At 37.3% G+C, this 13,366-nt stretch overlaps 1 protein-coding gene across 1 annotated transcript; it reads right to left on the reverse strand.

Moving 5' to 3' along the window:
• Positions 1-3,441: 3,441 nt before the first annotated feature.
• Positions 3,442-6,611, reverse strand: LOC104240867 (uncharacterized). Its single transcript, XM_009795765.2, has 3 exons — positions 6,472-6,611; positions 6,290-6,368; positions 3,442-4,456 (listed from the first exon to the last, which is right to left on the reverse strand). The coding sequence occupies exons 1-3, from the start codon at positions 6,531-6,533 to the stop codon at positions 3,656-3,658; spliced, it is 942 nt and encodes a 313-aa protein (XP_009794067.1). The 5' UTR covers positions 6,534-6,611; the 3' UTR covers positions 3,442-3,655.
• Between the last annotated feature and the right edge of the window lie 6,755 nt (positions 6,612-13,366).

The raw sequence follows: 13,366 nt of genomic DNA on the forward strand, positions 1-13,366 counted from the left end.
ACAGTTCATTAGCCATGAGAGAACAGTCGCATTGCATCTCTCCCACAAATTTGTCAAATTCGTACCGTACTCTTCCTTTTTATAGATGCCTTCAATGAATCATATTTTGTTGCGACCTAATATCGTAATACGCATTGCCTACTCCATACAGAGTAATTGCCCGATCCTGTCAACTGCAGTGAGATTAAGACAACTCCTGAATTGTCTGTTAAATGTAGACATGGAGGATGATTGTGACTTAGATTTTCTAGCAACATATTATCAACAATCGCCATTGTATGATTTCTTCAATTTATTTCCTAGAATTTCAGAAATGAAGATAAAACGACAGAATCAAAGTGAATTGCAAAAATTAAGTTGAGATCGATGAGCTTAGGTCCATATTAATGGCCTCTCTTGTCTGATACCATGAACAAAACTGAGCTACGCATCCATGCAAGCTAAGTTTTGAGCTTCAGTTATGGAGGACAATTAACAGAGAAAGGAAACGAGTGAGAGAGAATCAACTATCCTCATTTTTCGACTAAGAAAATATGTACAGTATACACCTATTTATACAAAAACTAAGACATCTACTAACTATTTAATTAACAATTATTACTCATCTAACAACCTTCTAACAATAATTAGATATTCCATCTTAACCGCCTAACTAACTAACGCACATGGTTGTCATGTGCTCACTACTTAGCTACCTCAATAATACCCATATTAATTGGTATAGTCTTAATAGATTTGAAAATGATTTGGAATGAGTAATTAATGATAAGGGCAAAACAGAAAATATAAATGTTTTCTCTTGATATGCGAAAAATGACTAGTAAAAATAAAAATTTATTTTTAGAATACTTGTCAACTAAAAATGAACGGAGAAAGTAATTTAGGACAGATATTCTTAGTAATGTGGACAAGTAATATGGGATGGAGAGAGTTTAAACTTATTACTTTTACAGGTTTCTTCTCAATTATTCACTCTGATGTAGATGAGCAGTGCTGCTTTAGAAACTTCTTTGTAGTGTAAAGATGAGGACTATATGAAGTTTGTATATAGTTTATGACTTACATTTGAATATGATATTAAGAAAGTTTAGATAACAACAAAGTATCTTAGTATTCTGAGCAAGTTAATACATATTGTGACAAATATACCTCGAACGAACTAAATGAAGAAGTAAGAATCACTAAACATCTCAACTTTATCTTCCTTTTTTCTTCAACTTATTAATTTGTTTCTTTACACAATTTATAATCATAGGCGATATTGACCAGTTTCACGCAAGAATACATCTATTTCTCATAAATAGGAAAATAAAGCGTCTGATCCAAACAAAGCCTTGATAACCCAAAAGAAATCATGTTTGTAACCATTTGCATGGAAATGCTGTAGTGAGATGATCTTAGTGTACAAATAGAAGGCCCAATAAGCAATTGCTCAAAAATCACTAAACATCTCAACTTTATCTTCCTTTTTTCTTCAACTTATTACTTTGTTTCTTCACACAATTTATAATCATAGGCGATATTGAGCAATTTCGCGCAAGAATACATCTATTTCTCATAAATAGGAAAATCAAGCATCTGATCCAAACAAAGCCTTGATAACATCAAAGAAATCATGTTTGTAACCATCATCATGGAAATGTTGTAGTGGGATGATCTTAGTGTACAAATAGAAGGCCCAACAAGCAATTGCTCAAGAATCACTAAACACCTCAACTTTATCTTCCTTTTTTCTTCAACTTATTACTTTGTTTCTTTACACAATTTATAATCATAGGCGATATTGAGCAGTTTCGCGCAAGAATATATTTATTTCTCATAAATAGGAAAATCAAGCGTCTGATCCAAACAAAGCCTTGATAACGCCAAAGAAATCATGTTTGTAACCATCTGCATGGAAATGCTGTAGTGAGATGATCTTAGTGTACAAATAGAAGGCCCAACAAGCAATTTCTCAAGAATTACTAAACATCTCAACTTTATCTACCTTTTTTCTTCAACTTATTACTTTGATTCTTTACACAATTTATAATCATAGCCGATATTGAGCAGTTTCGTGAAAGAATACATTTATTTCTCATAAATAGAAAAATCAAGCGTTTGATCCAAACAAAGCCTTGATAACGCCAAAGAAATCATGTTTGTAACCATCTGCATAGAAATGCTGTAGTGGGATAATCTTAGTGAACAAATAGAAGGCCCAACGAGCAAGTGCTCAAGAATCACTAAACACCTCAACTTTATCTTCCTTTTTTCTTCAACTTATTACTTTGTTTCTTTACACAATTTATAATCATAGGCGATATTGAGCAGTTTCGCGCAAGAATACATCTATTTCTCATAAATAGAAAAATCAAGCATCTGATCCAAACAAAGCCTTGATAAAGCAAAAGAAATCATGTTTGTAACTGTTTGCATGAAAATGCTGTAGTGGGATGATATTAGTGTACAATTAGAAGGCCCAAAAAGCAATTGCTCAAGAATCACTAAACATCTCAACTTTATCTTCCTTTTTTCTTCAACTTATTACTTTGTTTCTTTACACACTTTATAATCACAGGCGATATTGAGCAGTTTCGCGCAAGAATACATCTATTTCTCATAAATAGGAAAATCAAGCGTCTGATCCAAACAAAGCCTTGATAACACCAAAGAAATCATGTTTGTAACCATCTGCATGGAAATGTTGTAGTGGGATGATCTTGGTGTACAAATAGAAGGCCCAACAAGCAATTGCTCAAGAATCACTAAACATCTCAACTTTATCTTCCTTTTTTCTTCATCTTATTACTTTGTTTCTTTACACAATTTATAATCATAGGGATATTGAGCAGTTTCGCGCAAGAATACATTTATATCTCATAAATAGGAAAATCAAGCATATGATCCAACCAAAGCCTTGATAACGCCAAAGAAATCATGTTTGTAACCATCTTCATGGAAATGCTTTAGTGGGATGATCTTAGTGTACAAATAGAAGGCCCAACAAGAAAATGCTCAACAATCACTAAACATCTCAACTTTATCTTCCTTTTTTCTTCAACTTATTACTTTGTTTCTTTACACAATTTATAATTATAGGCGATATTGAGCAGTTTCGCGCAAGAATACATCTATTTCTCATAAATAGGAAAATCAAGCGTCTGATCCAAACAAAGCCTTGATAACGCCAAAGAAATCATGTTTGTAACCGTTTGCATGGAAATGCTGTAGTGGGATGATCTTAGTGTACAAATAGAAGGCCCAACAAGCAATTGCTCAAGAATCACTAAACATCTCAACTTTATCTTCCTTTTTTCTTCAACTTATTACTTTGTTTCTTTACACAATTATAATCATAGGCGATATTGAGTAGTTTCGCGCAAGAATACATCTATTTCTCATAAATAGGAAAATCAAGCGTCTGATCCAAACAAAGCCTTGATAACGCCAAAGAAATCATGTTTGTAACCGTTTGCATGGAAATGCTATAGTGGGATGATCTTAGTGTACAAATAGAAGGCCCAACAAGCAATTGCTCAAGAATCACTAAACATCTCAACTTTATCTTCCTTTTTTCTTCAACTTATTACTTTGTTTCTTTACACAATTATAATCATAGGCGATATTGAGTAGTTTCGCGCAAGAATACATCTATTTCTCATAAATAGGAAAATCAAGCGTCTGATCCAAACAAAGACTTGATAACGCCAAAAAAATCATGTTTGTAACCATCTGCATGAAAATGTTGTAGTGGGATGATCTTAGTGTACAAATAGAAGGCCCAACAAGCAATTGCAGGCCCAACCCAAAATATCCAATGACCATCCCAGAGGTTGCCTCCTCTAACAAGAGCTGCTCCGAAACACCTCGCTGGATTCATCCCGGCTCCGGCGTACCCCTTTTTTCCAGTGACCGTGGTCGAGATGAACACAAGTAGGCCTAACACTAGCCCAATGATGGACATGATAGTGACAAGCCCAAGGGACTTGGCTTGACGATGATCATAGGCCATCCAAACTGAAGCAAATAAAAATACAAATGTGCAAAAGATCTCTAGCCAAAATGCTTGGGCCGTCTCTATGCCGACAGTAATTGGGCCATTTGGGCCTGATGATATTACTGTGAGAGTGCAACCACCAAGTGAGAAAGTGTTTTCAATACTACTGCTGACAACTGCTTTGAGCGCTAGTGCACCTAAAGTAGCGCCGATACACTGTGCCACAATGTAAATTATGGCTCTTGACATGGAGATAATTCCGACAAGGGCGGCGGAGCAGGAGATGACCGGATTGAGATGGCCTCCGGACACCGGGAACACGGCAAGGAGTAGAATTGTGATCGTAATTGCAGCGAGAATTGACATGATTAAATTTGGCATTTTAACATCACTTTCGAGGGTAGAAATAACTATGGTGTCCAACATGAAAACTAGAACTGCCGTGCCCAGAAGCTCTCCCACCGATGCTCGCCATACCTATAATCAAAATTTAAAATGATAAAAAGCAATTAAACTGTTAATAAAATATACTTCTGGAGATACCATTGTCACTGTTAACTTTTCCATAGGTACGCAGAGTAACAACTCTAGCTACTACAAATATTTCTAGGGTCGTCATATTTGGTACTACTTGTTTTGATGACAGCTATAACAACATTACTATTTTGATGACTCATGACTGTTAGATTTTATGGTTCAAGACATAAATTCTAAATTTAGCACTTATTACTATTCCCTTCGTCCCATTTTAATGTTCGCTTTAACTCAAAAATATTATCCCAAAAATAGTTGTCACTTTAGGAATTCAAGGTTAAATTTGTTAATTGTTTTCAACTATACCCTTAATATTAATGAAGTAATTTCTTTGGTGAGCTGCTGAATTCTCAAAAGGCATATAGCATTTAATAGGGATAACTTAGTAAAACTATATCTTATATTTATTGTTTTCTCAATAGACATGAAAATAGCTAAAGGGACAATCAAAATGGGATGAAGGGAGTACAATACATCTTTAATTTGACTTAGTGGAGATTGTGATATTCAGATGCCTATGAAACTTATGATTCATGGCTCGATATTTAAATGTTATCAGAGCTACGCACATATAGTGTAGCACTTTTGAGCGAGATAATTTAATCCATGATCATTGAACTTTTGTGTTTGTTATCCAAAAGTCACTTTTCTTTTTTTTGTTACGCATTCAACTTTGTGTAGTTACTTTTCTTTCTTTTGTTACACTAAAATCATTTTACTTTGCTTTAGTTATCACAAAAGTCATATTTTTACTTAAAAAGTCTATTATGCCCTTGACATTATTTAAACCTTCATATTTATGCAATACATTCTATATTATATAATATATAATATATTTTTAACTATGTATTTTATTTATAAATAAATTAACTTAATATTATTTTATTTATTATTTTTATAATATATTCGTATATTTAATTTTTTTTACGTTAATTTTCAAAATATATTAGTAGTGTTATTAAATTTATCAATAACATTAATATATATTAGTAGAAAAATAAATCGGCAAGTACATTTCCGTGAGAAAATTCGCAAGTAAACAAACAAAGAAAATGAGGAAAAAATCATATGTTTATCTGAAGGAAAATCCCTAGGTACTGCATGTGAATTTAGCTGAGGATATTTTCTTGGGGATTTACCTAGACAATTGGTTATTTGGTAAAATTACATTACTAGAAATTCGGGAAAAATCGTCCCAAAAAATCGACCAAGTTGGCCGGTACTGGCCAATAACCGTCTAAAACGCGACCATTAACGTGTGATCGTTATTTTGAAGGTCGGAAGGGTATCCGACCAAATTTGGTCGGAAATTACCGACCAACTTTGGTCGGTCAATTAAATAATAAAAAAAAAGAATTACTAAAAAAAGTTGTTTTATAACGCTACTAATATATCTTGAATATTAAAGTTAAGAAAAAAATTAAATATATGAATATATTATAAAAATAATAAAGAAAAAATATTAAGTTATTTTATTTATAAGTAAAATAAATAGTTAAAAATATATTGTATAGTATATAATATAGAAGGTATTACATAAATACGAAGGTTTATATAATATTAAGGCTATAATAGACTTTTCAAGTAAAAATGTGACTTTTGTGATAACTAGAGCAAAGTAAAATGATTTTTGTGTAACAAAAGAAAGAAAAATGACTTTTTTTGTAATGAATACAAAGTTGAATGATTTTTAAGTAACAAAAAAAAAAGTGAAAGTTCAATGACCATAAATAAAATTATCTCGTTTTGAGCTAAAGATAAAATATATATACTGACATCCGGAGAAAAGAAGTCAGGCAATCCCAGCCTTTGCGACAGTGTAAGAGGGGATTTCTTCTTATTTTCTTCATCAATCCTGCTAAAATATAGTAGATTATTATAAGGACAAAAGAAAGAGATAGAAAAACAAGAAGACAAGATGTTCAGACTTAGGAATTGGGAAAAGAAGGGACACTTGCTTTGGTATTGAGGAGAATTGGGTTTCTTCATCATCCAAAGCATCTCTAGTAGTGGCAGCCATACCAGAAAGAAGAATTTGCTTCAGCTTTTAATGCCTTTATCCTAAACGTGTGTGCATGGTGGGGTGTTATATATAGCACTACTATTGAGTAACGACTTGTTTTCTTTTTCCCTCTTTGGCAATCTTTAAATGAAGTTTTTGTGAGTCAAGCAAAGATTTCTCAACCATACGCATCACATGTTACAGTTTTTTAATCAATTATTACTATAAAGTAGTACGTATTTTGAAAGCATTCCTGATACCATTGGTTAGATTTGCAAATACATTATTTTTTTAACATGTTAATAAATGATAGAAATATTGATCACCAGCATTATATATGCAAAAATGAAATATGTATTTTCTAATTAGTTGTGTATTGACAGTGCATCAGTTGGATATATCTCTCATCATAATGAGGATCAAACTAGCTATATTCTTCTACGCATAATTAAAAGATTTGGGATTTGCAGAGCTGGCTCCATGATTTGTCGTTTGCTATTAAAGCTCCATTGTGTGAGGAAGTAATTAATGAAGCCAAGGTTAATCAAAATCTATTTGAAAACTGTAGCTTCTTGCATTTTCTGCCTCATTTGCTTAAGTCTCGATCGGGCACAAATTGGTACTCGATTCTGTGCTAGTAAGAGATAGCAGATGTCCGATGAAATACACACTGAGCCTCTTATATTCTTTCTTCTCTTTTTTGTTTTTTAATTGTTTACCCTAAAATTTGAGTAACAATTATATTTATATTGTGATTTTAAAGATATATGATTTAATCCAATACCAATTGATAAATAAGGAATTAAATATATAAATTGATGAATAAAGTAAGTCAAACCAGTGTGCAAGCCAAGTCTTGACCTCGAGCTATGACAATCTCGAGGTGGATTAGTAAGAATAATAAATTATAAGGCAACTCTAATGAATAATAAGCAAGAAAGTGATGAATGTATATTCTTTTGTCAATGTCTCGTGTCTTACAAATGGATGGGCTCCCCTTTATATATTGTCACGATCCGGATTTCCCACTCTCGGGAGTCGTGATGGCGCCTACTCGTAGAAGTTAGGCAAGCCACGAAATTTAGAAATTTTAACTCCTTCATTTTAGTCATTTTTAATAATTTGTAATAACAGGTGATCAATATTTAAATAATAACGGAAGACGAAAATATGCGGAAGACTTAGACTAATATAATGTCAAAATCAGTACGAAAATTTCAACATTCGTCTCTACCCAGAAACCAGTGTCACAATATTCACGGACTGTCTATGAATACTACATACAGATGTCTGAAGAAAAGTAATACAATCTGTCTCGGATACAAATGAAAACAGAACATATAAGTAGATAGAAGAGACGTCGGGCCTGCGGATGCCTGCAGAACTACCTCGGGGTCTCTGTGGACTGAAGGCTGGCTCCCCAAGTGCTACTGTCCCAGTGCTGCTCCGGTATCTGCACAGAGTGCAGAGTGTAGTATCAGCATAACCGACCCCATGTGCTGGTAAGTGCATGGCCTAACCCCGGCGAGGTAGTGACGAGGCTAGGACTAGACTCCAGATAAACCTGTGCAATTACATAATATACGGCGGGAAAATAAATAGGAATAAACAGTTTAAATGGGAGGGGGTACATGCTTCGGGGAACATATCAAATCCAACAGAAATAAAGAGAAATATGAGAGAAACAGCTCACAATTTACAACAAGTAATAATAATACTGTTGTGGCGCGCAACCCGATCCAATATATATCTAACATAGTTGCGGCGTGTAACCCGATCCAATATATATAACATTGTTGCGGCGTGCAACCCGATCCATTATATATTACATTGTTGCGGCGTGCAACCCGATCCAATATATATAGCATTGTTGTGGCGTGCAACCCGATCCATTATACATAACATTGTTGCGGCGTGCAACCCGATCCAATATATATATAGCATTATTGCGGCGTGCAACCCGATCCAATATATATAACATTATTGCGGTGTGCAACCCGATCCAATACATATAACATTGTTGGGGCGTGCAATCCGATCCAATATATATAACATTGTTGCGGCGTGCAATCCGATCCAATATATTTATATACCTTAAACTCAATCGTACTACGAGTCCCAACAAGGGATCAAAAATAAACTACACAATCCTGGCAAGGGAATTCAACAGTGAAGTATATACGTCCCGGCAAGGGAGAATCACCTATAACCAATCTCAACTCAATCCCTACTCATCTCAGCTAACACCAATACTCAACCTTAATTAATTTCCACGTAAATAAACTAAAGCCTTGCTCAATATCGAGAATCACCAGTCAGAACATTCGTAGAATCATTCAAGAACATAACACATATTAATTTAAGACTCACGATCATGCTCGACACCAACGTATAGATACTCGTCACCATGCCTATACGTCGTGATCAACAAGAAACAATTAACAAATAGGACACAACTCCTAATCGCTCAAGCTAAGGTTACACCAAATACTTACCTCGATGCCAGGAACATAATTCACGATTCAATTATAGCTTTACCCCTTAATTCTACTGCCAATTCACTCGTATCTAGTCACAAATTACTTAATTACATCAATAAATGCTAAATGAATCGACCCCAATGCATGAAAATGAGTTTTTCAAAGTTTTACCCAAAAGTCAAAAATTACCCCAGGCCCACATGGTCGAAACCCGAGGTTCGAACCAAAACCCGATTACACATTCCCCCACGAACCCAAATATATGATTTATTTTGAAATCAGACCTCAAATCGAGGTCCAAATCCCCAATTTTTTAAAAACCTAGGTTCTACCCAAAACACTCAATTTCCCCTATGAAAATCATTGATTTGAAGTTGAAATCATGTGAAAAGATGTTAATGATTGAAGAAAACGAGTTAGAAATCACTTACCAATGTTTTGGAGAAGAAAGGTTATTTGAAAAATCGCTTCTTATGTTTTTGGAGTTTTGAAAAATGAAAAATAACTTAAAATCCCGTTTTAATATACCCCTCTCAGACCCTCTGTGCGGACCGCACAAAATGGAGTGCGGCCACACAGCTCACCAGGTTGACTACATTGACATGTTCTAGTATTCTGGCCATAACTTTCTCTACAGATATCCAAATTATGATTTCTTTATCTTTCTGGAACCTAGACACAAAGGGCTACAACTTTTGTTGTTAAATCATCTTAAAATTCCTTGTAGATCAAAAGGTATAGGCTTCCGAAGTTGGACCAGTGAAATGTTCCTCACCGCGGACCGCATAGAATCTAGTGCGGCCAAAAAGCCCTCACCGCGGTCCGCACAAAATCCAGTGCGGCCGCACAAGCCCCTCCGCGGCAGCATTCCTCTTTTTCCGGACCGCACTGGTCTATTCAGAGGCCTCCCACCTCTCTGAACCTGCAACAACTATGTTTTTAAGCCTACGACATCCCGGAACTTACCCGAAATGCACCCGAGCCCGCGGAACTCCAAACCAAGTGTGCATACTAACTCAAAAACATCATATGGACCTACTCGCGCGATCACGTTATCAAAATAACATGTAAAATCATGAATTAAACCTCAAAACTCAACATTTCCATCAAGAACTCTCAAAGTTCATAACTCTTCAACCGGAAGTCTAACTCACGTCAAATAAACTCTGTTTTCACCAAATTTCACAGTTATCTTTCAAATACTATAACAAGTTTGTACCGGGATCCGGAACCAAAATACGGGCCCGCTAACAATGGTGTCAAACATTAATTCTTTTCTTTATTTCTTAGATAATTCTGTAAAACAATTTTTTTCAAAAATTGATTTCTACGGCTTGAGACCTCGGAATTCATTTTCGGGCATACGCCCAAGTTCCATATTTTACTGCGGACCTCCCGGATCATCAGAACACGGATCCGGGTCCGTTTGATCAAAATGTTGACCAAAGTCAACCATAATCAAATTTTGAACTCTAGAATTTCTATTTCTCTTATTTTCATATAGAAGGCTTTCCGGATATAGATACGGACCACGCACGCAAATCAAGGTGGGAAAAAAGTGAGGTTTTTAGGCCTTGGAACACTGAATTCACTTGCAATACAAGTGATGACCTTTTGGGTCATCATATATATATAATAGGGGAATCCCAAATAAGGTACACCTCTAATTATAGGATGGAATCTTATTGTATAGCTATCTAACTGCCAAGGACTAATCTGTTCCGGAATTTATGTTGTGATCTTCGGGCCATTGCGAGAATCTCGCTCTTCCTATTAACGAATCATAACAATAGTATCTCGAAGTGGGCCTTTTTCCGACCTCGAAATAAAGTTATCGACCTCGACCTTGATATTGGAAAGGAGCCTCGACCCCGAGCTCAATGTCCTGACCTCTCGACGTGGTATCACCTTTTCCATTAAAGAACGAAGTTGGGTAGCCCAATTTCTACTGCATACATATAGTCCCCTCGTTTCTTAGAATAAAATAATAAGAAATGATTTGAGCCTCGATTTTTCGGAGTCCCTGATGATGACGTCATTACCGTGACATAAGCGCTCGAGGTGACCGACACGTCCCGTCGCTTCGCTTCCCTAAAATATTAAATGCCTTCCAGTGGCGGTCGGCCACTAGCGCCGCCGAACCGTCACCGCGTTCATATAAATATAGGGCTTCCATTTGAATCAAGAACTTTGCTTCCACCTTCTAACTTCCCTGATCTCACCTTCTCTTTATCTCTCTCTTTCACTACTTGCTGCTCCAAACTTTTTAGTGCCAAAAATATCAAACTCCACCTCTTTCCGCTTCTTCTAGCCTGAATCAATGGAAAAAACTTCAAAAACCATTCCTCAAAAGGAGAAAGCTTCCTCCTCTTCTTCCCGGACGGCCGGTGATAAAGTGTCGGCCCTTCATGAAATTGTTCCCGGCCTTGTTTCACAAGGAACGACTTCAAAATCGAGAATCCCCCTGCGATCCCTAGCCGATGCGAGCACATATCGAGATATATTTTCTCGATAGCAGAGAAACATCTCGAGGCCATGAAGAAAGATTGTGGCCGGGGGGACAAGGTCGTGGTACATATCCCCGCCCCCAATGAGAGTATCACCACTTATGTGGAGGGGTTCCTAAGTGTCTATACTTACCCCTTCACACTGGGTCCTATCGACCCAGTCATTATCGACTTTTGCAAGAGGTACCAAGTCACCCTCGGCCAGATCCACCCTTATTTCTAGTGCATAGTGATCATGCTCCGTTACTTCTCCAGCAAGGCCGAGGGGCTAGAGTTCACCCTCAACCATCTCATCCGATTGTATCGGCCTCAGCTTTTCCGAGGGTTGATCAAGCTCCAAAGTTGGTCGACCAAGACCTTCTTTGCTAGCAACGATAAGGATTAAGATCGGGGTTGGATGAGCTGGTTCATTCCACTGAGGACCTGTGACATCATCCTGGAGGAGAAAATGTCGTTCCCGGAGAAGTGGAACCCCAAGCGTAAGTGAGGTCTTTCCCAGTAGCCCTTCGTATTCTGTTTTTAATTTACATTGCATGATGCATCCATCTTTTTTGCAGCGGTCGCTTGGATTCCCCATGTGGTTACCGATCTCGAGGACTAGGTCCAAAAACTAGCTGCAACCTCCTCGTATAATGAGCATCACTGACGTGACTTGGCGAGGGGCAGATGGGAAGCCAAACATCATGGTAAGTTCATCTTGTAAACTTTTAATGTTCTCCTCTATATCGGAGATGCTTCTTTACTCATATCTAATTCTTCTTTATGCAACATTAGAGATGTATCTAAAATGAGGCTGGCCCCGCCAGGGGAAGAAACCGAGTCCCCAATTCCAAAATTGGGGAAAGATAATAAGAGAAAAAGGGTCTCGAAGCCTGAAGACCCCCAAGATAAAAGGGGTCCAGCTTGAAGACGCAGGAGGAATATCATTCCTGTGGATATTGACTCAGTCCATCGGCTGAATGATGAGGAAGTAGACGAAGGCGAAGACTCGGTGCTGATTGTTTGAGCCAGGAGGCCGGTTGAAGCTGCTGAGCCATCCGAGCTGAAAACTCAGCCTCGTAATGAAGAGGCTTCAAAAAAAATGCGGGCAAAACCTTTCAGTCGCCTTAGGTCAAGATTGTTCCTCGGCCATCAACAAACATACCGGATGGAGCGGGTTCCCGAAATCCTCAGTACTGACCAGAACGCCCTGAGTGATTCGCTCGGGGCCATGACAATAGGTAACTCTCCCTCTCTACTGGCTTATTCTGAAGAAGCCATAAAGGAGGCTCGTGCTCTATAGACGCCTGACTTGGGTGGAGTCCCCAGCAAAGAGGATCACTTCCGGGATTGCTTTACCGGGGTCGATGATGCCGCCGATCTCAATGACGCATCTACCCTCTTCGAAGAGGCTCAACGTCTTTTCTCTCGAGTAAGCATTAATTTTTATCATTGCAATTTTCTTTTTCTTCATCTCCCTTTACCCTAACTGATATCATTTTTTCTATGTAGGCTTTCACTATGTTTAGGGCTGACCTGAGCTAATGCAAGACCGAGCTCCAGAAGACCTCGGATGAAAGGAACGCTTTAAAGCTCCTTTGTAGTCAAAAGGAGGAGGAGCTCAGGGACCTTCAGGTAGACTTGGCCAAGGCTCGTAAGGATGAGGCCGAGCTAGACAAGCAGATAACTATCATTTTGAAAGAGTACGGTCTACTCGACCCAACTGTGGAGGCTAATACTTCAGTGTCTCAATTACAGCAAAAATTGGAGAGGATCGAGCTACTTCGAGGGGAGGTCGATTAGATCAAGGCCGACTGCATGCGGTGCAAGGAGAATATGGACCGCTTTGCTATAGAGAAGGAGGCTACTTTAACCAAACTAGCAT

This window comes from Nicotiana sylvestris, chromosome 3, assembly GCF_000393655.2.
Source record: "Nicotiana sylvestris chromosome 3, ASM39365v2, whole genome shotgun sequence".
NCBI classification, from domain to species: domain Eukaryota; kingdom Viridiplantae; phylum Streptophyta; class Magnoliopsida; order Solanales; family Solanaceae; genus Nicotiana; species Nicotiana sylvestris.

Excerpts from the sequence above, each read along its gene's own strand:
- LOC104240867 (XM_009795765.2), bottom strand. The coding sequence starts at position 6,533 with ATGGCTGCCACTACTAGAGATGCTTTGGATGATGAAGAAACCCAATTC. Across the intron at positions 6,369-6,471 it reads CAATTCTCCTCAATACCAAA|GATTGATGAAGAAAATAAGA; the intron begins GCAAGTGTCCCT and ends ATATTTTAGCAG. Across the intron at positions 4,457-6,289 it reads CTGACTTCTTTTCTCCGGAT|GTATGGCGAGCATCGGTGGG; the intron begins GTCAGTATATAT and ends TTTTGATTATAG.